General features: G+C 41.7%; 1 protein-coding gene across 1 annotated transcript in view; it reads left to right on the plus strand.

Annotated features, from left to right (window-relative positions):
- Positions 1–25,463, plus strand: part of clcn6 (chloride channel 6) — a 55,378-nt gene extending 29,915 nt beyond the window's left edge. Inside the window, exons 13-23 of the mRNA XM_073031961.1 lie at positions 2,045–2,165; positions 3,555–3,681; positions 4,537–4,690; positions 4,965–5,124; positions 6,681–6,787; positions 7,675–7,861; positions 16,835–16,992; positions 18,325–18,481; positions 19,602–19,709; positions 22,647–22,772; positions 22,867–25,463. Of these exons, the coding sequence (XP_072888062.1) occupies positions 2,045–2,165; positions 3,555–3,681; positions 4,537–4,690; positions 4,965–5,124; positions 6,681–6,787; positions 7,675–7,861; positions 16,835–16,992; positions 18,325–18,481; positions 19,602–19,709; positions 22,647–22,772; positions 22,867–22,947 (1,486 nt within the window). The 3' untranslated portion in view covers positions 22,948–25,463. The remainder of the gene's footprint in view (positions 1–2,044; positions 2,166–3,554; positions 3,682–4,536; positions 4,691–4,964; positions 5,125–6,680; positions 6,788–7,674; positions 7,862–16,834; positions 16,993–18,324; positions 18,482–19,601; positions 19,710–22,646; positions 22,773–22,866) is intronic.
- The last annotated feature ends 257 nt before the right edge of the window (positions 25,464–25,720 follow it).

Consider the following 25,720-nt stretch of genomic DNA (forward strand, 5'->3'; position numbering starts at 1 on the left):
AGCCATAGGACCAACAACGCACTGCCTGGTCAGGGTGGTGTGCAACTTGGTTGGGAACGTCCAGGGGACGATGCTTCCATGCACCTTCTTGGTGGGAGAGATGACAGATTTGGTAGGTGGTTGCTGGAGTAGTCTAGGCAAGCAGCTGCAGTCAGTCTTGTTCACGGTACTCCAGCCTCTGTGCACACGGCTGGTGGAGAGCATGAATGTTTGGCATGGGGGTAGGTGGTGGTACCAGTTGGGCAAGCTGCTTTGTCTTGGATGGCAGCAAGCTTCTTGAGAGGCGTTGCTACACTTATCTAAGCAAATGGGAATACTCCAGGATCCTGGTTTGTGTCTTAAAGATTTAGAGTGCTCTTGTAGCCGTGGAATTTGTGTCTGGCCTGGTGGAGGTTTTGGTCTACGGTGACTTCAGGTTATTAATTGTGAGTACATGGTGATGGGAATATTAAATGTTAAAAGTAGGTGTTGGACTCTGTTGAAGATGGACATAGCCTGGCACATTGGCATGAATAATGCTTGCCACTAATCAGCATGTGCTTGAATGTTGTCTAGGTTTTGGTGCATGGAGACAATGGTTATTGCATTTGCTGAGGAGTTAAGCACATTGGGCAATCTTCAACAAATATTTCCGCTCTAACCTAATGCCAGGAAGGTCATTGATGAAACAACAGAAGATGGCTGGGGCTAGCACAGTTTCATTCCTGTAGGGATGTCCTGGGACTTGGATGATTGACTATCAATAACCACAACCCTCTTCCTTCATGTGAGGAATGACTCCAAACAATGGAGTGTTTTCACTTTGCCTATGGACTTCAGTTTTATTCGAGTACCTTGATGCTACACTTGGTCAAGTTTTGCCTTAAAGTTTCTGGCAGTCACTTTTGTCACCCCTCCAGAATTTGGCAGAATCCTTCTTTGGATTAAGTCTGCAACAAATGTGGGGCCGAGTGGTTCAGCCAAATGAAAATTGGGTGAGTGAGTGCTGCTGGATAGCACTGTCGATAGACCTTCCATCACTTTAACAAATGGACTGATCTGAGTGTAGTTATCTGGATTAGATATGACTTGCTTTTGGCAAACATGACACTCCTGGGCAATTTTCCACATTGTGTGTTAGATGCTTGTGTTGTAACTGCATTGGAACAAGAGTAACTGGCTCAGGGGAGTGGGCTTTTGGTATGTTGGCAAGTTATCTGTTCTCAGATGCCTCTGCTATATCCAGTGCTCACAGCTGTTCCTCGATAATAGTTAGTGAATTGAATTATCTAGAGGCTGGGTTTTGAGATGACAGGGATCTCAGGAGGAAGCAACAATGGTGTTCAGCTGTTCGGCATCTTGGACTGAATGTGTGCAACTACGCCCTTTTTATACTGAATCCTGCCATTGGTGAGGATGGGAATGTTCTTGGAGTCTCTTCACATAAGCTGTCAAATTGTCCGCCACCATTCATGACTGGATGTGGTTGGAATGCAGAGTTCCAATCTGATCTGTTGGTTATAAAGTGCTTAGCTCTGCCTTTTGCATGAGTTTTCTGTTTAGCTTGCAAGTAGTCCTGTATTGTATGGGCCGGTGCCTAGTGCTGGGCCCTGCATATCCTCATAAACCAGAATTAATGTCCTTGCTTGATGATGGAAGTATAGACGATGTGCTGGGACATTAGATTCCAGATAGATTGTGAATACTGCCAGTCTATTCTCTAAGAGAGACATTCAAGCCTCATCCAACCTTGACTTCAGTTTCCAAATTGTTTTCCAGAATGCATCTTTAGTCCAGGATTGGTTATCTGGCTGATTTCTGCTTGTTACCCCATCCATCACTCCCCAGAGTTTTATTAGCATTCATTAGAAACAACCCGCATGAGGAAGAACACTACAGAGACCTTTGTAGTTCCTGTGTGTAATCTGAGCAATTCCCGAGTCTTATTTCACCAGGTACCAGTGGTGAATTCCTGTAGAAGCCAAGCTAATTCTGCTCGTTTATGTTCTGTTAGAAGCTGAAACGTCATGTGAGGAATCTTTCATTATTCTCTCTTCACCTTCAGGGTCCTGGAGAGTCTGTTGGTTGCCATGGTTACAACGATGGTAATCTTTATAGCCTCTGTGACTTTAGGGGAGTGTCGGGAGATTCCTTCTCAAACTCATAGCAACAATGCAACGCTCCAGGTGAGCATAATATGATGATTTTACACGCATCGCATGGTCTTGTATTCTAGTGGAAATAGATTTTCTTAACAACATTTGGGGAGAGGAAAATTGTTTTGAATCTCTCTGATTTATTGGACACCTTTGGCTTTGTGTCCCTCCTGCTAACATTTGCTGAAAGTTTTCAATGAGATTCATCAACAAACAGCAAGGATTAAGCAGAGTAAGAAAAGGTGTTTATTTATTGTCTATGTGATGAACAATTTTAGCCTTCAGATACCATCACACTTCAGGAATGCGTTGTATTCTTATCATTGTCTCTTAAAGCTAAATAGTCTTAACTAGCTGCTGAACTTGTGCTTTTTGGTGCAGTTAGGCGTACGTCCTGCGTACTTCTGTGCTTCAGACAGAAGGAAATAACTGAACATGAGGGTGGGTACCCAGTTTGCTCTGCCTTACCTTGAAGCAGCATTTTTCTGAAGCACACATATAACGGAGAAAAGCAGCATCATTGTCTTTCTGGTGTGTGGTGGCTTCAGTGTGATTTCTAGAATGAGATTTGAGTAACTCCCAAAGCTGGGATCAGTACCTGCAGGCATCCAACACTTTGTGCATGAGTGAGAGGTTGTCCCAAGCATGGTTCAACTGTAAGCTTTCAAATTTGCCAGTTCACTTTCTCAAAACTAAATTGTTTTAGCACCCAAAATAAGCTTTATTCAGAACAGTTGCTGTCTTGAGAGCGGCCTGAACTCTTTGATTATTCGTTTTTGACATGGGTGTAAATGCTCAGCTTGTTCTGGGTAGTTTGAGGTTTTTGACTCATTCCTTGTGACATGAAACCTCCAGGTGCTATAAACACAGAAAATACTGACAATATGTTGTGGAGTGAGAAACGATGGCTCAATGAACTTTCATCAGAAAGGTGAAAACTTAGAAATAAGTTTTCAGTTGCAGAGAGAGTGGCAAGGGTCAGGGAAACAAAAAGTGAAGGAAACTGTGAAGGGGACGGAAGGTGATTTCTTGTTAATTGAGCTTGATTTGACTGGTTTTGGAACTCAGCCTATAGATAGGTCAGAACAGGATGGTGAATTAAGACTAATGGCACCTTAAAGGCTTTGATCACCCTTGTAATCATCCAGCGTCTGTTTGGTTTCCCAGTGTAAACAGAGACCATATCATGAGGATAGAATGCAGAATACCAATGTAGGATTACCAGTATTTTCTGCTGTTCGTATCTCAGATTTGTAGGAATTCTAGTGTTTTGCTTTTGAATATTGAAATTTTGATGTAAGTGGGTAGTTTAGAATCGATCTGCTGCTTCATGTAAATAGTTCCTATTACTGACACCGTGTGAATTATTTCTGTAATTGTGCAGTCTGTTATTACATACTTAAATGGAATTTCCTTAAGGTATCTGAGGATGGTGTGAATTCCAGCATCAAAACGTTTTTTTGTCGCAATCATACCTATAATGATATGGCTACGTTGTTCTTCAACCCACAAGAGACTGCCATTCTCCAGCTATTCCACCAAGATGGTGAGTCACAGCAGTTTTGGTCTGATACAATTTGTGTTCATTTTGCCTTCATGTGCTGAATGCCTGCTCAACTTGACCCTAGACCTCAGTGTGCCTGTGTGCTGCTGCTACTGATCTCTCGGTCCCAAGATAATTGAACCTTCTTCAATCCATTTCCTTATCAAGTACCCTCCCCCCTCCCACTGCTGTTCCATGTCCCAGCTCCATGAAAATGTCCCTGACCTTGCAAAGGAGGTGGGGGTGGGGTGGTGCCAGGGAATGTGATTCAACTGAAAATCCAATTCTGATTTTTGTTGTGTACAAGTTGCAGTGTAGGTAAATTGAATTGAGATGTGAATGATTTGACTGAATAGTTGAATCCAGAAGCTGAATTGTCATCTTCATCTCAGGTTCTTGATATTTATTGCTTATTTCTTTATTATTTCTTTATTTTTGTATTTGCTTAGTTTGTTGTCTTCTGCACCCTGGTTGAATGCCCAAGTTGGGCGGTTTTCCATTGATTCTGCTGTGGTTATTATTCTACAGGGTTACTGAGTTTGCCCACAAGAAACTGAATCTCAGGGTTGAACATGGTGATGTGTATATATACTTTGATAACAAATTTACTTTGAACTTTGGTTCTGTACTCTTTCACAGGAACTCACTCCACTTCTCAGCTCCAATTTTATTACTCACAAGTCAAGAGAACAGTTATCACAGACGAGTTGATTGCTGTAATTGCTCAACTGATCTGGGTGTATTTGCTGGCAGTATGAAAGACTGGTGTAGTTGATGTGCTATGCACTGTGCCTGATGTTAGATTAGCTGAAGGATTTTGCTTTTATGTACGTTGTTCCACTGTTCTTGTTTCTGCAGGGACCTTCAGTCCAGTCACTCTCAGCATTTTCTTCATTCTTTACTTCATTTTGGCCTGTTGGACATACGGGTTGTCTGTCCCCAGCGGACTCTTTGTGCCCTCCCTGCTGTGCGGTGCTGCCTACGGTCGACTTGTGGCAAACATTCTGAAAACGTGAGTGTTGCGAGGACAGGTTATGTACAGTTAATTTCCAAATCTGTGATGACTGCTGCTCATACAAAATGAATGTAAGTGTTTGGTGTGCAATGAGTTATGGCAAACATTTGGTTATAATATTGCAAAGAAACATGCATCACATCTATTCTATATTTCACACCCTGAGGAAAAGGATAAAAAGTGGTATTTGGGGGAAACACTTGGGAGAAGAGTGGTGTCGTGATGTATTAGATGTAACTACTTCTAAGAGTTTCTTTTTAATCTTCACCAGGTACATTGGGATGTCTCACATCTATTCTGGAACTTTTGCTCTCGTAGGAGCCGCTGCATTCCTGGGGGGTGTGGTCCGCATGACCATCAGTCTCACTGTCATTCTCATTGAATCAACCAATGAGATCACATATGGATTGCCCATCATGGTTACACTGATGGTATGTCTGTCCATGGGAGAAGGTTGGGGATTGAGTTTCTCTACTTGCTGGGGGAAATCAATGGCAGGCTAATAATCTTGTAGATACCTCACGAGGAAAGTTTGAACATTAGATTCCGTTGGAATTTAGAGGAGTTAAGTAATGACTAAGATATTTAATAACATAAGGGGCTTTGACTGGATGGATATAGCAAGGATCTTTCTGTTTGTAGGAAACATAAAATCTGAAGACAATGTTTACAAAGAAGCGGTTGTCCATTCTAGACAGTTGTCACCCCCCCTGGGGGGGTCTTTTCCTCAAAGGCCTTTGAAATGTTACGAACCCCGTAACTGGGTCACTTACCAGCAAAGATAGAGAGGTCCGTTGAAGTCTGATGGTACTATTTTTAAACGTTTTTATTTATAAAGGGGCACAAAAGTAAGGTTAATACAAACATTCAGATAATATACGTCGTCAATACTCAATCTAAAGCGCGGGTATAGTAATAATTATCAATAAGAAGTAGCTCTATCGTTTTGTCTAGGGGTAAAAATATTGTCCGATGGAAATATAAAAGTCTCTCCAGTTCATGCAGGCTTTAGCCTTTTGGGGACCGCTGGGTTTCACTTGTTGGAGAGAGAGAGAGAGAAATTTTTGGTGAGAAAAGAAACTTGCCCAGTCTTTTAGGACGCAAACCGTTGAATCGGGAACGTGGGTTCCCCGTTGTTAGTTCGAAGTCCTTTTCGGTGTTATCAGCCGCCTGTTCCCCAGGCCAGGGGAAACGGACCACACGTGGCTTCCGAATAGCTTCCCGTTATCACGGGAGCGATGAGCGATGGTGTCTCCTTCTGGTGTGTCGCTAGGGACACCCCCTGCAGCCCCTCTTTTATCTTGACTTGCAGGGTTGTAGATGTCAATCAGGGTGGGGTGATGCAATCCCCAGCCCACATTGCCCGAGGGTGTGCACGTTGCCCTGAGAGCTGGCACGTAGCATAGGGCCGCAATCCACAAAGGTGTCTCCAAGAAACAATGGCCAAATCCGTTGCTTTGTCTTGCTGAGGATTCTCTCTCATTTCCTGGGTCCAAGACCGGAATTAATAGCGATCTTGCGATTCTCAAGAAGGGATCATAACAGAAAGCAGAGTCCTTGAATATTTTTGAGGCAAGAGGTAGATGGATTCTTAAGTGTGAAGGAGTGAAAGACTGAAGCAATGTGGGGATGAGGTTACATTCAGTCTTGGGTCTTATGGAATGGCAGAGCAGGGTTGAGGGAATACTCTTGATTTGTATGTTTGCGTATAAATGTTGAGGGTTAAGTTCAGACTTGAATAGTGATATTGTGTGTTAGAATTAGCTCTAACTTTATGCATTCTGATTGTACTGTGCTTGCTGGTGGTTAGAGTCTCCAGACCTACTGCTTATGTGAACAATCTCATGGGTTGTGAAGTCACGAGACTGGAATGGTGAAAAACAGTTACACTTGATCTGCATGGTATGGTACCAAGTGTTTCTAACTTTTGACATCAGGTGAGTGTTATCGAAGATTGACATCTTTGTTCCTCTCCCTGTTTCTCCAGGTGGCAAAGTGGACAGGCGATTTCTTCAATAAAGGAATTTATGACCTGCATGTAGCACTTCGTGGTGTTCCATTGCTTGAATGGGAGACTGAGGCTGAAATGGATAAGTAGGTGTTTATCATTTAAGATTCCTGCAATGTTCTGTCTGTTCCTGACAAATAGTTAATCAGTATAATCAACCGGGCAGTTAGCAATTGCTTGGGGTTGATTTGAAATCACAGTTTGTCTAATTGAGAGAGATGCATGCAACACCAATATCTAGCAAAGCCCCGACCTGCTGGTTCTGAGAATCAGTCATTCGTCTTCACTGAATCTCTCTGATCTACTTGTTGTAATTCATTGATTCAATGTGCTGATAGAGACTTTGAGGGTATTTAGAAGCAAAGCCAGTGGAAGTTTTTGAGTCTTTTCCAGTCATTGCAAATGCTTGATCTTTTGCAGGATTCCCTCCCTGAGTCTAACATTGAATCAGAATCAGGTTTATTACTACTGATGTACTGTATGTTACTAAATTTGTTTCGTGGCAGCAATACAGTGCAAACATTAAAAACTTTACTAATTGTTGCATTAAGAAATGCATATAAGATAAAAATATGCAAAAAGAATGCAAGGTAGTGTTGAGAGATTCAGAAATCTGAAGGCGAGAAGAAGCTGTTCCTAAAGCACTGAGTGTGGACCCTCAGGCTCTTGTACCTCTTCCCTGAAGAGGGCATGTCCTGGATGGTGGGGGTCCTTAATGAGGGATGCTTTCTTTTTGAGGCGACATCTTTTTGAAGATGTCTTGGGTGGGAAGGCTACTGCCCATGATGGAGCTGGCTCAGTATGTATCCCTCTGCAGTTTCATTTCCAAAACAGCAATTTTGCTTTTTCACAATGGGCATTTTGTAACTGGTCAGACTGTGTAGTGGCTCTGGACTGGACACATATTGAGGCGTTGTAAAATACATCCCAATTTAAAAGACCAAAATTTGATTACTTTTATGTTAATTTCCAGGTTAACAGCCAGTGATATCATGGAACCAAACCTAACGTATGTCTACCCTCATACCCGCATCCAATCTTTGGTCAGTATTCTGCGCACCACAGCACACCATGCGTACCCTGTCGTCACGGAAAACAGAGGCAATGAGAAGGAGTTCATGAAGGGAAACATCCTCATCAGCAACAACATTAAGTTTAAGGTAAATCTGCATTAGTATGATAACAGCACAGCAAATCCAGGCATGGGACAGGTGATATCACTTGTATCTCAGATGGTGTGGAGAATGGTCCCTAGCAGCAAGTTAGAGTATAACTGAGCCTTTTGAATAGTGCCGCTGGACAGTGACATGTTCTGTAGGATGTTCGAAGCAAACGGATATTGGCAGAAAGCTAAGTAGTGGGATTATATTTCATTTGCTCCAGAGATGGGCACTATGGTAAGTTTTGAAAATTGAAAAGTTTTGGCGGCAAGTATTCCATACCTTCTCACAACTTTTTAGGGTCCAGTTTGACCCAAATCACCTTTCTGCCTTGTTTGGTATTATTGCAAATGAAGATATAACTTTAAATACTCCTAACCTACAGGTTTTAGTTTTTACCTCTCTTTTAGCAAGGAGAGCAATCTTGCTTAAATGGAAGGAGTCTACCCCTCCTACACATCTTCAATGGCTACGTGATATTATGTCTTATTTAAATTTAGAGAAGATCCGCTGCTCAGTCTTAAATTCGAAACAATCTTTTTATGATATCTGGGGACCTTTCCTAAATTACTTTTCCAATTTATAAAGTTTAACAGTGCACAGGCTTTTTATCTAGGCCTTTTAATATTTAGTAGGTTTCAATAACATCATCCTCATTCTTCTAAGCTTCAGCGAGCCCAAGCCCAGAGCCATCACCTATAAAGAAACATAATAGAATCAATGAAAAACTGCAGACAGTGATGGACAAATAACCTGTATGCAAAAACTCCGAAACAAGAGGTTAAAGGTATCAATAAACAATCCAGGCTGTTGATATCTCAGCTCTTCAGTACTCAGCCAGATACACCGTGTGGGCCAAATGTTTTCCGTGGGTACACCCTCCTGAAGGATGCTCTCAGGTCAGCCTCAGAGACTGAAATCACAACGTTGATCACACTTCTCTTAAGAGAAGTGGTAGTTCATGAAAGTGCCCCAATGTTCTTCCGGTCAGAGCAAGCATAAAAGGCATTGAGCTCATTTGGAAGCCAAGCCTTGTTGTCACATATGTTGCTTGAAGTTAGCTTGCAACTTAACCTCTATGGTATCCTGCACTAGGACTTTCAAGTCTCTTTGCACCTCTGTTTTCTGACTTTGCTGCCATTTAGAAAATAGTCTACACCTAAGTTCTTTATACCAAAGTCAATGACCGTACACCTCCCTATGCCATATACCATCTGCCACTTCTTTGCCCATTCTAATCTGTCCAAGTCCTTCTGCAGGCTGCCTGCTTCCTTAACACTACCTACCCCTCCACATTTCTTTGTATCATCTGCAAACTTGGTCACAAAGCCATCATTTTTGTCATCTAGATCTACCTTGTCAAATACCTTCTGTAAATCTATGTAAAAAAAAATCCATTGACTCTCCTTCGTCTCTTCTGCCAGCTACTTCCTCAAAGAATTCTAACAGATTTATCAGGCAAGATTTCCCCATGCTGACTTCAGCCTCTTTTATCATGTGCCTCTAATTATCCCAAAACCTCATCCTTAATAATGGACTCTAAAATTTTGCTAACGTCTAAAGTCAGGCTAACTGGCCTATAATTTCCTGTCTTTTCCCTCCCTCCATTCTTAAAAGGTAGAGTGATATTAGTGATTTTCCAATCCTCCAGAAACATTCCAGAATCTAGTGATTTTTTTTTTTTAAAAGATCAGTGTCTCTTCAGCTACCTCTTTCAGAACCCTGGAGTGTAGACCTTTTGGTCCAGATGACCTGTCTACTTTCAGACCGTTCAGCTCCCCAGACGCATTCTCCTTAGAAATAGTGACTATTAATTCTGCCCCCTAACACGCTCAAAATTCTGGCAAGTTGCTGGTGTCTTTCTCAATAAAGACTGACCCAAAATACTTAGTTTGTCTGCCTTTTTTTTTTGTTTCCCATTTCTACCTCTCCAGTGTCATTTCCAGTGATCCAATGTCCAAACTTGCTCCTCTGCTACTCTTTATATATCTGAAAAGAAGTTTGGTATCCTCTTATTATTGGCTACCTTTGTACTTCATTGCTCTTATTGCTTTTTTAAGTACCTTCTGTTGCTTTATCCTTTAGCTTCCCACTTTTTTATATATATTATATGCCCTCCCCTTTGTTTTAATACCTATCCCCTTGTCAGCTATAGTTGTCTCTTTCTCCCTTTAGAATGCTGCTGCTTCTTTGGGATGGGCCACTCCAAAGTTATTCCCAGAAAGTTGAGCCATTGCTGCCTTACTGTCAAACAAGGGGAAATAAAATGAGTGTTATTTTATCTTTTAAAAGTACAAAGCCAGGAAAATAAGCTACCCAAACACGACTGGGTGTGAACTTACTTGGCAAGCATAGAGGGTGCAGAATTCCTAAAACGTATTCTGGAAAGCTTTAGTCAGTATGTAGTTGAACGGGAGAGCACTGGAGAAATGGACAAGTGAGAGCAGTAACAATGGTGGGAGGGAAGGGAGTGAAAAAGTGGTCTTGGCTATACCAATTGATAGATTTAACATACTTAAAGAAAATGGAATTGATTAACACTAAATAAAACTTCTGAACCAGTTGTACAGAGATGTGATGTGGCAAAAATTGCTGAATATGGCTCCACCTCAAAGCTGTGGTACTTTTATATTCACCCTTTTCCCCAACAATGCTGCCTCTAATTTGCAAAGACCAGCGTGCGCAAAAATCTTGTGCTGTGCAATTTTTTTTGCCCAGTGACTGCAATGTGTGTGCACTGAATAATTTCTTCAATAAAAATGATATAAATAAGCCAGTTCAAAAATCTGCAGACAAATCATCGCAAACTCCACATTGTAAACACCATCCGTATCAGAAACCAGAAAAGGAAATTTGATTGTGTACAATTGTGAAATACACTTAACATACCATCGAGGTAGAGGGTGACAACCTTCTGTGTGCAGTTTAAATTCCTTTGTGTGCTAGTAGCAAAGGATGTGTGTGTACTCACACCTTAGAGGAAACGTTAGTAGAGTAGTCAATAACTGAATAATTGGTTAAAGGATTAGTAGGAAGCTAATGCTTTTCAACCAGAAAATGGTGTTATCTGGAATTTAACGCCAGAAGATGGTAGAAACAGAAGTCATTTTTGATGAATGAAAGTTTGAAGAAACTAAACTACAATTGCTGAAATGGAGGGTTCTGACCGTAAGACTAATTCTTATTTCTGCTTGTATGGATGTAGCCTGACCTGCGGAGTAATTCCAGCACTTTTCAATAGGTGCATTTAATGCCAGAGAAATGTATACAATATACAGCCTGAAATTCTTCTTTTTCGCCAACATCCACAAAAACAGAGGAGTGGCCCAAAAATTGAATGATAGTTAAAACATTAGAACCACAAACACCCCCCCGATTCCCCCCTCACACATAAGCAGCAACAAGGCAATACCCCACCAGCTAAAAAGCATCAGCACCCTCCGCCGAAAACTACTCATTCACCTGATAATTTGACATCCCACAGTCTCTCTCTCTCCCTAATAACGGAAAAAGAGGTGTCCCCATTGCACAGCGGCAGGGGAGACATAACAAACAACTCGCTGATTTACGATGTTAGAAGTCTGTTGCGATGCTTTTTCCGAGCTCCGTGCCTGGAGAGTCGGTACCAAAAAGGCGCAGCTCTCCACGCACACAATCCCCGTCAGCTAACCCGCTGCTCCTGATGTTTCGTGTTCTCCCACAGTGCTTCAGTCGGGGACACCAGCCTAGAATCAGCATGTCCCTAGAGCCACGAAATCCCGGAACCCTGAAGCTGCACTCGTCCTCCAGGCCGCGTCCTTGGGATATCAAAAAGCGGCCGGTTGTGAGAGCCTGAGGGCGGGTCCCATTCCTGCAAAGAACAGCAGTCAGAGTGTAACTCCAGGTCAGGGTCTTCAAAAGAAACCCCCACACCCTGAAAAGGGGGGAAAAAAAGAGATATGGAAGATTAGAAGTAAAGCTGTTTCTGTAGATGCAAGCAAAGGAGTCGCCGTTTAGTGCCATCTTCCTATTTTTTAAAAAGCGTGGAATTTATAAGCCTACAAAGAAAGGGGAGTGGGTGGAAGTAGGAATAGGTTGGTTACCTTTTGTGTCTGACAAAGGCAGAATGAGCCAAATCTGTACCTGTTATTAAATGCTGTGCAGTTAGTGATGGCAGCCACCAGAGTGCGCCAGTGATCTATTGCTCCTGAGTTTTTCTCACCTTTCACTTTCCTGAAGTTCATTTCACTTGTACAAATAAATGCTTGCATGTTCTGAGACCTCTTGTCAACTAGTACTTTATTTTCTCTGATCTTTTGATATAATTGTCAGGTTTTTTCTCTTTTCCAACCCCTTTTCTCAGTGACTTTCAGTGCCCTTGCCATCTATCGCAAAAGTACATCCCTTTGGTGATTTATATTGAGTAACGTGCCCAAAACCCTCCCCCCCACAAGAAATCATATACCAACCCAGCTTTCTGTCTGTTGTTCGAAGCATGCTCTTTGTTTTATCCATTTGTGTGTTCATTATGCATTATTTAGTTATTTAATATATATTTACATGCTCCACAAAGTGACCTGATCTTTTTCATAATTTAATATCTTCCTACAGCAGCAATCTATGCAAATCCTTATCAAAAACAAATTGTGGTTTCAAACAAATACTCTTTGAAGCAGACTCTTTGATCTGAATGACGTTGTGTTGTAAGGCCTGCTGGGATCTTGAATATTACATTGTATTTTTAAAAGCAGCCCATGGACTTGTACTCAGCCGATCATAAGACATCATGGATCCTTGATTTCCACATCAGGAGATCACAGTCTGTGTGGATTGGAAGGCGGTTGTTCCATTTCCCGTCTTGTGGCTTATCGGGTGTCAGTTTTTTTGTCGTTTCTTTAGCATTTGTCCTTTTGTTTTACGAGGCCAAGTTGCTAGGTCGATGCTCAACCCAGCACAGATGGAAAATGTGCAAGGAGCTAGATTCGAACTCTGCACCGCAGGCCGCTTGGATTGGAAGGTTACATGTTGGATATCGGGAAAAGGAAGTTTTAATATAACGTCTTTCATGGTCTCAATATCACAAAATACTCAATACTCTATTAAGTAGTTTTGAAATGCATTCCTTACATTATAGCTTTGATTGCTGTGGTGGACAGGTTTGCTCCATCCAACACTGGTTGAGGAATAAATATTGGGGCGAGCACAAGGAAGACATCCCCCTACATTAAATAGTGGTTTTGGAATTTTTTGTCTACTTGAGACAGCTTAGCTGAAGGAGAGCATATCGGTACTACGCTGGGAGAGTTGATGTGGGTAGTGCACCAAACTCCCTGGAATCATTTGATTTGGCAGCAAAGTGTGTTGCCGCGGAGTCACGGCTTCAGGTGTTTACCTGTTGCTTGTATAATGTGACTGGATTTAAAACTGTAGCCACTGGATAAATGCAAATCTAAAATACCTTTATTTTTCTTTGAATGTCTACGGCATATTAGAACATCTCAGTGCACATTACTTCAACAGGAACAGCAGTGAGAGAAATTCAAAGATTAATGGTTGAGAATGTAGTTTTAGAATTTTGGGTAAGGTAACCAAGAAGCTCACTGACGTATCTCGCAAAATATGTCATTTTCTGGTGGCAGTACAGTGCAGTCTATAAAAATATTACAAATTAAACTAAGAAATATAAATAAGAAATCAAAAACATAGTGTGAAAAGAGAGCAAAGTAGTGAGGTAATGTTTATGGGTTGTCATTTTCCATTCAGAAATGTGATGATGGAAGGAAAGAAACTGTTCCCAAACGTGAGTGTGCCTTCGGCTCCTTTACCTCCTGATGGTGGTAATAAGAAGAGAGCATGCCCTGGGTGATTCGGTGGGAGGGGGGGGGGGGGAATGGTCCTTAATGATTGATGCCACCTTTTTGAGGCATCACCTTGTGAAGATGTCCTCAATGCTTGAGAGACTAGTGCCCATGATAGATCTGACTGAGCTTGCAACCTTCTGCAACTTTTCCTGATCCTGTGCAGTGGCCTCGCCATACCAGATGGTGATGCAGCCAGTTAGAATGCTATTCATGGTACATCTGTAGAAATTTGCTCGTCTTCCACGACATATCAAATCTCCTCAAACTCGGAATGAAATGTACATCTGACGTGCCTTCCTCGTAGTTACATCAGTATTTTGGGTCCAGGATAGATCTTCAGAGACGTTGACGCATTGGAACTTGAAACTGCTCACCCCTTCCACTGCTGACCCCTCGATGAGGATGAGGACTGGAGTCTCTTCCCTCAACTTCCCCTTCCTGAAGTCCACAATCAGTTCCTTGGTCAACCAGCTGATCGATCTCACTCCTATACGCCGCCTCTGTGATTCTGCCAACAGCAGTTGTGTCATCAGCAAATTTACAGATGGCGTTTGAGCTGTGTCTAGCTACACTGTCGTGTTTATAAGGAGCACAGAGCAGGGTGCTAAGCACACATCCTTGAGGTGCACTGGTGTTGATTGTCAATGAGGAGGTGACATTATTTCCGTTCCACCGAAACTCTGATCTACTGATGAGGTCAAGGATCCGATTGCAGAGGGAGGCACAGGGGCCCAGGTTTTGAGGATTGTCGATTAGTACTGAGCAGATGATAGTGTTGAACACTGATTTGTAATCAATAAACAGCAGCCTGGCGCAAGTTTTGCTGCTGTCCAGGTGGTCCAAGGCTGAGTGGAGAGCCAGTGAGACTGCAAAAGTTGTAAGCAAACTGTGGCGGGTCCAGTTCCTTGTTTAGGCATCTCAAAGATGGGTCACTCAAAGACCTTGGAAAGGAAGGAGTTGATTATATGCAATAGGAATCAAAAACATTGCCAAGTTAGAGAGATTTTAAGAGCTGCGTGGGTTGCAGTGCCCAAGCAAAGAGAAATTAAAGCAAAATAGTCTGATCCTAGTTAAACACTATAAATTCCCTTTGTAATTCACTTGCTGTTGTTGTTCAGCCATCACCCCTCAGTTTACAGGCTTGCATTGGCTCATGTACTATTTAAATTATCCTTGTTTGTGTTTAAATTTTTCCATGCACATCCTTGTTTCTTTATTTTGACAGGGTCCTGTAAATTCCCACAGCATTGAGATACTGATTCTTTAATCTCGGTCTCTTAAACCGCTCCAAATTTAATTAAGACACACAGGATGTTGGAGGAACTCAGCAAGTCAGGCCGCATCTCTGGAAGGGTATAAATAGTTGCCGTTTTGGACTGAGATCTTTCAGCAGAACTGAAAATGGAATGCTGCAGAAGCCAAAACAAGAAGGTGGGGGAAGGGGAATTGAATTAGTCTGGCAATTGCAACACACACAAAATGCTGAGGAAGCTCAGCAGGTCAGGCAGTATCTATGGAAATGACTACAGGTTTCCCCTGCTATCCGAAGGTAGAGCGTTCCTATGAAACCGTTTGTAAGCTGAAATGTCGTAAAGCGAAGAAGCAATTACCATTAATTTATATGGGAAAAATTTTTGAGCATTCCCAGACCCAAAAAATAACCTACCAAATCGTACCAAATAACACATAAAACCTAAAATAACATGAACGTGTAGTAAAAGCAGGAATGGCATGTTAAATATACAGCCTATATAAAGTAGAAATATTGCATGTATGGTGTAGTTTCACTTATCAAAATCAGGAAGACAGCGAGCCAAAATCGATTTGGAAAAAAAATCGGCACATACGCGCCTATGCACATACACGCATGCGCGCACACAACTGCCCAAGGCTTCATGGTCATGGTAGTCTTTCTCGGGGTAAACACACATATAAAGCGGGCGTCTTTTTCTCGTAAAAGAGATAATCCTCTTTGGTTAGCGAAATCAGGTACTAATGTAGGTCTTTTGTAACAGCGAACTGTCGTAAAACGAACGTTTGAAAAACAGGGGCCACCTGTAAACAGTCGACATTTTGGGCCAGGACCCTACTTCAGGACTGAAAGAAAGGGGGAAGAACCCAGAATAAGAAGGTGGGGGAGGGGAAGGAGGCTGGCTGGAAGGTGAAAGGTGAAGCCAGGTGGGTGAGAAAGGTCAAGGGCTGAAGAAGAAGGAATTTGATGGGAGAGGAGAGTGGACCATAGGAGAAAGGGAAGGAGGAGGGGACCTGCGGGAAATGATAGGCAGATGAGAAGAGGTAAAAGGCCAAAGGATGAGTCTACCAGTTGCCATGCCCAGTCTTCTGTAACTTGTCATCTGCCAAGTCTTCAGTCAAACACAAGATTTATTCCTAAAGAACTCTTAAAAGCTGCACCATACGATAATGTGTTCTGAATATCTCCTAATCTGGGTCGGAATTATTTTTTGATGTTGCTTCTTTCTTGCGCTTTAAAATGTGAGATTAATGCAAAGTGTGAAATGCTGTGTTGAATGCTCCACTTCCAGTCTTACTGGGTTTTCCAGCATTGTGCTGGAAATCACTTCCCCCGTCCTGCGACAAGGAGAATTGAAAATTCTGTTCATTTCAATAAGTATTCACCGCTTTTGAATTAAGAGGCTTAAGTTACCTCCTAGTGTGTTTTAATTATTTTCAAAATTTTATTCTTCTATATTATTTGCGTTTATGTTAATAGTTTTTAAATGTTTTCAGAGTTTAGGGACGTTACATTTTTATTAGGAAGCAGGTTTTTTCCTTCGCAGTGCCATTGGAGGACTTGCCACCTGACTGAGATGCAGAAGGTCGGCAAGATGAGCCCTCTGTCTCTGGCCAGGTTCTGGTTGTTCAACCGGTCCAGGAGGATTTGGCCTCTGCGCTGCTCCGTCTTTGGGTTAATTTATGATTCCTGCATCACAGGGCGTTATGGAAGGATCAGGGCTGTTAATTACAAGTAGTGTCTCTGTATCAGCAGTTTATAGACTTCTGGCTACTCCTTTTTCGTGCGCGTGCATATGTGTGCGTGCGTGTGTGTGTGCGTGTGCATATGTGTGTGCGTGTGCGTGTGTGTTGAGGCTCACAGTCTATTTCATCATTCCAGAAATCAAGTATACTGACTCGAGCTGGAGAACAATACAAACGGAGCCAGTCGATGAAATCCTACCCATCGAGTGAGCTGAGGAATGTCTGTGATGAACTGGTGAACACCGAGGTTGCTGAGGATGGAGAGGACATTCTGCAGCAAATGCTGGAGCGAAGGTTGGTGTTGCTCATTCTTCCATTCGTTTCTTTTGGTGTGCCCTGTCGCACTGTAGTCAAATGAAATCACTTAAGCATGTAGATTGGTAGATTCCTGGGTCAGTGGCCAACCACGGACAATACTACTCCTTCAGTGCACAGAGTTATGCTACCTGGTGAATTAGATAGATAGATACTTTATTCATCCCCATGGGGAAATTCAACATTTTTTCCAATGTCCCATACACTTATTGTAGCAAAACTAATTACATACAATACTTAACTCAGTAAAAATATGATATGCATCTAAAATCACCCTCTCAAAAAGCATTAATAATAGCTTTTAAAAAGTTCTTAAGTAGTTTACTTAAATACATTGAGTCCTAACCCCAGCACTTTAACATATCTTACTCCTGGCGGTTGAATTGTAAAGCCGAATGGCATTGGGGAGTATTGATCTCTTCATCCTGTCTGAGGAGCATTGCATCGATAGCAACCTGTCGCTGAAACTGCTTCTCTGTCTCTGGATGGTGCTATGTAGAGGATGTTCAGGGTTTTCCATAATTGACCGTAGCCTACTCAGTGCCCTTCGCTCTGCTACCGATGTTATACTCTCCAGTACTTTGCCCACGACAGAGCCCGCCTTCCTTACCAGCTTATTAAGACGTGAGGCGTCCCTCTTCTTAATGCTGCCTCCCCAACACGCCACCACAAAGAAGAGGGCGCTCTCCACAACTGACCTTAGTTTCTTGTTGAGGTGCATGTCTGTAATATATCTTGGAAACTGAAAACAAATATGATCTTTTAACTCTTTCAGAAAATTATAGAGGGGCGACATTTTAATTATGGTGAGTGGCAGGCCACTGGTGATGTTTAGGGGAACCTGTCAGCTGTAAAGTGTCTACCAGAGATTGACCCTTGCCTTTGCACACAGGGCTTAGTTCCTTTACTGGGCTACAGTCCCTGACTGTGCGGGATGCAGAAGCATTGAGTGCTAGGTGGACATCTCTCACCTTTGCTCTAATGTGATGCCATGTTGTTTTAACATCAAGTGAACTGACTGGTAGTCCATGACCATCTAAAGAGAAACATTCTTTAAGTAGTGGACTGTGGATCACACCATGGGCTATTTTGGAATTTCATACCAGGAATTTTTGATACAGGGAAACATTTCTGGAATGTTGGCGCTCCTTTGTTTGCGATGAATCATATAATTTCACACCCTGCCCTGTGACATTCTTTTCAACCATTATCTAGTTCAATTATCAGCATGTGTTTCGATGGTTTGTAATTGTCCTGTTCAACCTTGTTTGTGTGCTCACTCAGTTACTGACAGCCCTCCTGTTTGTGCAGACATGCCCCTTATCCAAATCTGTACCCTGACCAGTCTCCTAGTGAGGACTGGACAATGGAGGAGCGCTTTCGACCTTTGACTTTTCATGGCCTTATTCTGAGATCGCAGCTGGTTACCTTGCTAGTACGTGGGGTGTGCTACCCAGAGACCCATTCAGTAAGTGTTTGGCAAAATGTTGCCTTTCTGTTTAATAAAACTTGAAATTTAATGAACAATTTAAAACTATTTCAAACTTTCATAGAATGTTTTGTGCACAGGAACATCTCTGTGAGTAAGAAGTGACTATTGGACTGATATGCAGTTATGCAGATATGCAGTAGGTAGTTATTTTGCTTTGCCTTGAAATTGTATTAAGATGGTCATTAAAGAGCAATATCGTATGCTGACTGGAGAAGGCAAATGTACAATTTTTAAAGGGGTAATGTTAAGCATGCAGTTAACATTAACCCTTTAAATGGGCAGCTCAGTAGCGTAGCAGTTAGCCTAATTCTATTGCAGTGCCAGTGAACAGGGTTCAGTTCCTGCCACTATCTGTAAGGAGTTTGTACGTTCTCCCGCGACCGTGTGGGTTTCCTCTGGGTCCTTGCACATTCCAAAGACATACAGGTTAGTGGGCTAATTGGCCACATAGTTGTAATTGTGTGGAGCTCGCTTCTTGGGCCAGAATGGCTTGTTACCGTGTTCTATCTCTAAAATAAAAAAAAGTGCAAGAAAATGCCTGAAGACCGCAGACTCCATGAGTGGTACTGAAATAATAAAAAATAAAATCCAAGTGTAGAGTAGCAAGCAGAATGCGCAATGTTTAACTGTACGGCACAGAATAAAATGGAAGGTGAATTGATTAAATGGTGCAGTGTTCTCCTAGGGCCGATGAAATGAAGCCTCATTCCTGGGGTCACAGGTCTGTATGAAATGTTTTGTGCCTCGGAGAGAGTAATCTACAAAGTAAACCAAGAGGATAAAGTAGTTTAGCACTTGGAACTTAAAAGTCAGAAATAAGCCAATGCACTACAAGCAGTCAGCAATAAATGAGAAAACAGGTAAATTTTGGACCCATCTCTTGAGCAATTTATACAGAACTATCTCTAGCAATTAAGGGAAAAGAAATGCAGTGTCGTGCCTTTATATCTGCAGCAAGTGTAGAAATGAGATTTGTTCTAGTAAGATGACTAAAACATATACAAAAAGCCCTTTTCATCTCTAATTAAATGTTTTAGTCTTCTCCTTTACTCATTTGCTTGGTCACTGTCTCAATCTTCCTCTCTCCGCCTTTCAGAGTTCAACACAACCACGGTTATCGTACTCTGAGATGACTGAAGATTATCCACGGTACCCTGATGTTCATGACCTCGATCTGACCCTCCTCAATCCGCGTATGATTGTGGTAAGTGCTTGTTTGTGTTGGAGTTCCAAAATAAAGTAGTGACCTGCATCTGCCCATGTCCTGGAAGGTTTACTTCATGCAGCAATGCCAGGAGCTTGCTTGTATCAGTAATAAAATGTAATAATAAAAAGATAATAGCTGCTTTCTTCCCTATTCTCTACCACTTTGCTGTGGGTTCTTGTTATTCTCACTTTTGCTAGCTTATATGAAAGTGACATTAAAACACTTGCTTTAATTCAGCATAATTAGATTAGTTGCTTCATAAGGTGTGTTGGTCAATGTGTGCTCAGTTCAGTTACTTGTACATTTTAGTTATTTGAATATTTATATTGGTTTAGTTAATCATTGCCAGATCTGACTAAATCCCACTGTTAGTGACTAATTTCCACACTATTTGAAATACATGTGAAGTTAATATTTAGCTTCTCACATCCATCAATGATATTAAAAACCTCCCCCATACCCCCTGTTCCCTTAGATCCATCAATGTGTAAAGTGCTCAGGCAGATTGAAACCATCTATGTTCCCACTTTCTCTGCCTTGGTCTGTTCCCTATTAGTTGTTCCTACTTCAGTAGGGAGTCTTGAACATAGTTTAGAAATTTATTTACCTTTCCTTCCAATTTATGGAAAGTGCCGGCTCAGAAGGTATTAGGGTGGTTGAAGCTGAAGATGGCAAAGACGTTCTTTGTTTTAGGAGAGAAGCTGAAATGAACAGGGCAGTGTTGCAGAGGTAGAGGGTTGTGAAGTTTAAAGCTGACCTGCGTTGATCTAGATTCAGCCAGAATATGTTGCTGGGAGTAGTTGTGGTCTTGTAGAGGGAGCTGGAAGAAGGGGTGGTTTGATCAACAATAGGAAAAGTAGTCAAGTGATGGAGCCCATCCTAAGTTCTGGCTGGACAAAGATGGGTCATGAGACATGCAGTCTGACAAGATGGAAATGGGTTGGATGAGATGTTGTAGAAAGATAGATCCAAGCAAAACCAGCATGTTGCAAAAGAGAATGGAGATAAACCCTTGGGAATGGTGATCTGTGGTGTGTGAATGATGCCTGGTGTTCGTAGGAATGCCTCTGCGCTTGCTGTGTTCAGATGCAGTCTGCGTAGTAATACCAAAGAGCTCTGGATGTGGCCTTTTCTCTGAGACCGAGTCTGCATTGATAGGGCTGATTTGCTTATTCAGGAGCAGGGATTAGCCCAAATCCTGTGTTGTGTTGTGTTTTTCAGTCCCTGCTTAAATTGTGCAAACACTACTTGAAGTTTTAATACTCCTTGTGACCTGAGTAGGTAGGACACCATTGGCGCTAGTAGCTGTAGTTGTTTCGTGACTACTTCAGTCACTTCAAACCAACACTGGTGCTGATATACAGGAGGAGCTTGAATGATCTGCATTCGTGTAAAACCTTCACAACCTGAGACGTTGGGTTTCTCATTGCGATTGTTGAAGCAATGCCATCATTTTAACATAGTCATCGAGCACTACGCCACAGAAAGGGACCCTTCAACCCATCCAGTCTGGGCCAAACTATTAATACGCCCAGTCCCATTGATCTGAACCTGGACCACAACCCTTCATACCCGCTCATCCATGTACCTATATCGCTTAAATGTTGAAATTAAACCTGCATCGAGCACTTCCACTGGCAGCTTGTTATATACTCGCGCCACTCTGAAGAAGTTCCCCCTCATGTTCCCCTTAAACATTTCACCTTTCACCCTTAACCCATGACCTCTAGTTCTAGTCTTATCCAACCTTGGTGGAAAAATCCTGGTTGAATTTACCCTATCTATACCCCTCATACTGTTGTATATCTCTATCAAATCTCCCCTCATTCTCCTACGCTGTAAGGAATAAAGTCCTAACCTAAAGTAAACACAAAGTGCACTGCAGATGCTGTGGTCAAATCAACACGTACAACAAGCTGGAGGAACTCAGCAGGTTGGGCAGCATCCGTGGAAACGAGTCCAAACCTATTCAGTCTTCCCCTATACATCAAATCCTCAAGTCGTTGCAGATTGCTAGTAAATTTCTCTGCACTCTTTCAAGTTTATTGATATCTTTATTACAGACAGGTTACTGGAATTGCGCACAATAATCCAAATTAGGCCTTACCAATATTTTATACAGCTTCAACATTACATCCCAACTCCCATACTAAATACTTTGATTTATGAAAGCCGATGTGCCAAAAGCTGTCTTTACCTACCTACCTGTGAATCCGCTTTCAAAGAATTATGTATTTGTATTCCCAAATTCCACTGAAATAAAAACATTCTCTGTAACTGCTATGCATGCTCCCTGGATTGCACTATAGGTATTGGCCTACAAAGTGTGTTTGGATGTCTTGAATAAAGCTTGAACTTGTAACTTTCCGATTCATAAGTTACAGGGAAGATGTGGGGGAGGTGCCTGAACACATCAATGGGCCTCTTGAATAATTGTAGCTGTTCAGTGAGATCATGACTAATCCTTAAATTACTTTAATGCTTAATTCCCAGATCTCTTGCTCTTCTAAGCTCAGGCAAGGGGGCACTCTCTTGAGCTACTTTGATTAATATTCATTCTTAGAGGTCAAAGGATGACTGTTAAAACATTCTTAGAAAGAGCAACACACACAAAATGCTGGTGGAACACAGCAGGCCAGGCAGCATCTATAGGGAGAAGCACTGTCGACGTTCCTGACGAAGGGTCTTGGCCCGAAATGTTGACAGTACTTCTCCCTATAGATGCTGTCTGGCCTGCTGTGTTCCACCAGCATTTTGTGTGTGTCGCTTGGATTTCCAACATCTGCAGATTTCCTCGTGTTTGCTTAGAAAGAGCAGCAGCTTTTTGTGCCTGTGCTAGTAATGTACAGGATGATAACTTTACAACTGGCTGTCCCTGACTGTCAGGTATGCTTCTATTTATTGAACTGTTTGTTTGTCTTGTCTCTGCAATAGGATATCACACCTTACATGAATCCTTGCCCATATACAGTCTCGCCAAACACACACGTGTCTCAAGTATTCAACCTATTCCGTACCATGGGATTGAGGCACCTCCCAGTCATCAATGCTGTAGGAGAGGTGAGTTGGGGACAGGGATTCTACAACTTTGCTGTGTGCGCTTCAGCAGTTAGAAATCTCACCAGAATCTATTTTTATTTTTCCTTTGGTTTAGATTGTCGGAATCATCACACGACATAATTTGAGCCACGATTTTCTATTGATGAAGCTACGACACCACAACATGACCATATGATTCTCTCCCTCATGGTGCAACATTCCAGATGCTTCTGCCCCACATTGCAATGACGGTGATTTTCGGGGCCCTCTGAAAAGGCAGGACATCCTCTGGTGCCAGTCTTCTCCACCTCCACCTGCCAGAGTGGATAAGCGAATAGCCACTGAAGGGAGGGTTTAGCTCCCCGGGTTTTAGTTTTAGTTTGCAGCATTACTTGTCTGTTCAGTCTGTGGCTGAGTTTGTTAATTGTGGAACTAATTAAAGTTGCTTGTACTCGAGTGAAATGGGCAGCAGTGAAAGGACGTAGTTTGTTTTATGAGATTAAGTGGACCTCCAGACATCAGAGAATGTTGCAGTGAGGACAGTTGGCTAAGCATTTTATGGAGTGTGGCAAATTAGTTGACTGCAATTTTCTCATGTTAAATCAATATCAAAAGGACAAGTCTGGGAGAGGCACAAATAAGAAACACTAACTAGACAGAAAATAGAGGAACTTACTAATGGATTTATTCAGAGATAGGTGAGTGATCTTTTTGGCATTTTGTTTAAACACTAAATCTGCAGATTAACTAGATGTTGTGATTCAGATAAATCTGTTCCTGCGCACAGACTTGGAAGTTTGGTTTTAAAAGTTGCAGAGCGGAAAATGCAGTAATACAGTTTCCAGCTGAATGGAGCAAGGTTAGGATCTTTGCATGGTTGGTTGAAGGAACTCGTTTATCAGTATCCGCAGTTTGTTCCATTTCAGTATCTCTCATAATCCTCGTGGGAGGAATCTGTTGCAGTTATTAACTGGTTCACTCTGAGCCTTGTCGTGTCACAGTTGCTCTTATTTCCATGGTAACACAATTTGGGGAGCTGCACATCTCAAGTTATAACACAATCCATGTAAGTGATGTCTTGCATGACGCCACTACATCAAAAGTTGTCGGCTTGATGGTGATCAGTGAGTGGCAGATCTGAAAGCAAAATTGTATTGGAAAAGATGTAACAAGTCCTCCAATGAAGCCGTTAATTATTTTTTGAAGTAGGTATAAATGTAACAGAGTTGTCTTTTGCCATGAATGCAATAGCCCAGGGAAAAGAAGGGATATTAAGACAATTGGTGTGCTGAAGAATATAATTAAAATTGCTAGAATTGGTGAGAAGTGGGAGTTGCTGGTTGAAATATTGTGCAAAATTATGTAGAAGCTAGTGAGCTGGCCAGAACTGCCACACTTTTGCTGTGTGCGCTTTGGCCTACAGAGACTTCTCAATTAAGGGAAATTACATCTGCATGTGTATTGAGGGCACAGTTATCCTTCATTGTTTTCTGTACGTGGAAAAGCAATACCATGTTGTTAAACTTGAGAAGTGTACTGTACTTATGAAGGGTTAAACCACACAAAGGGAACCCTAGAGTTCTGGATCATGAAATGAAAGGGAAAAAAACTCTTAATTCTCAGCCTCCAGTCAGAGGCTATTGTTCTTAATTCCCTTTTCTTTAAATTCTGTAATTGTTTTTGTCTTTTAAGAGTTTTAATTATTTGTAAGATTAAAAAAAAAGTAATTTGGGACATCTGAAGTTTTTATTACAAGTCTTAGTTTTTGTTTTCAGTGTGTTCATTGCACTTAACCTGCCTCTACTGTCACCTTAAGTTTTCATCATTTTGATTCACACTTGATGGACCGGGACCTGTACCCTGGGTGTGTAAAATCACCGTAGCAGCCCTACTTGCATTTTTGTGTTTCAGAAATGCTTTGTGATGAGCTTGGGACATTCTACAAGAAGCAAAATATCACCCAGTTAGTAGTTAGACCCAGATGATACATCTGTTTATTATAAAGCAGTTCTTTTTTCCCCCACTATTAGAACAATATAGAATATCAGTGTCCAAATTGGAACCTAGGCTGTCATTTGGGTGAATCGCAACTTAATTTCTGAGCCAGAGAACAACTTTTATTTTTAATACCCTTTTGAGAAGTTTAAATTGGGCTGTCTGCCCAGCACCAAATTCCACATGATCCTCTAATTCCCTCGATCCTCAAAAATTTAACACCTAAAGGCACAACACAGCCTTGGATTATCTAAGTGTAGCACCATCTCCCACTGATCACCCACCTTCCCCTCCATCTCCAATAGCATAGAAGACTGGAATTAAGTGATGATAAAATTGAGGTTTTATTAATTAACTGACGTTCACAACCACTGAAAACAGTTTCTGAATCTTAAGTCCTGCAACGTTTAAAGGCAGCCAAAAAAAGGACCTCCAGATGAGCAGGGCTATATGGGTTTCTTTCTCTAATTATGTTGTTATTATCTGCAGAGTCTTAATGTCAGATTGATGGATGTTAAGTTGCTGCAACCAGAAGATGATCACATTATTGTGTTTGCACTTACTTTACATTAATTGTTTCACGTCAGAATGCTTCTGAAGCCAAATGTACTTCTCATTTTATTTTTTTATTCCATGTTTATAAAAGCTCTGATCTTATAACCTTTTTTTTTTTTGAAGATTAGGTTACATTAAAATAAAACATTCCCATTTGTGGTCTTTGGATTGTCGGTTCATGATTACTTTTACACACATTGAGGAATTTCGAAGCATTAAGAGGATGTTGTAGCGATTTCTCTGTCTGCTTAAGTTCCTTGCATCTGGTAAATTGCACAAACTGAACATAATTGCCAGTTCAGAAGGTTGTGGGTGCAGCTTCGGTTCTGATCAAACAATTTTCTAAAGGTTCTCACTGACTTTGTTTCTCTTGTACTCTGCTTGCATTTATAAAGCCCAGGATCCCATATGTTCTTCAC

Source organism: Hemitrygon akajei, chromosome 29, assembly GCF_048418815.1.
Source record: "Hemitrygon akajei chromosome 29, sHemAka1.3, whole genome shotgun sequence".
In the NCBI taxonomy this organism is placed as follows: Eukaryota; Metazoa; Chordata; class Chondrichthyes; order Myliobatiformes; family Dasyatidae; genus Hemitrygon; species Hemitrygon akajei.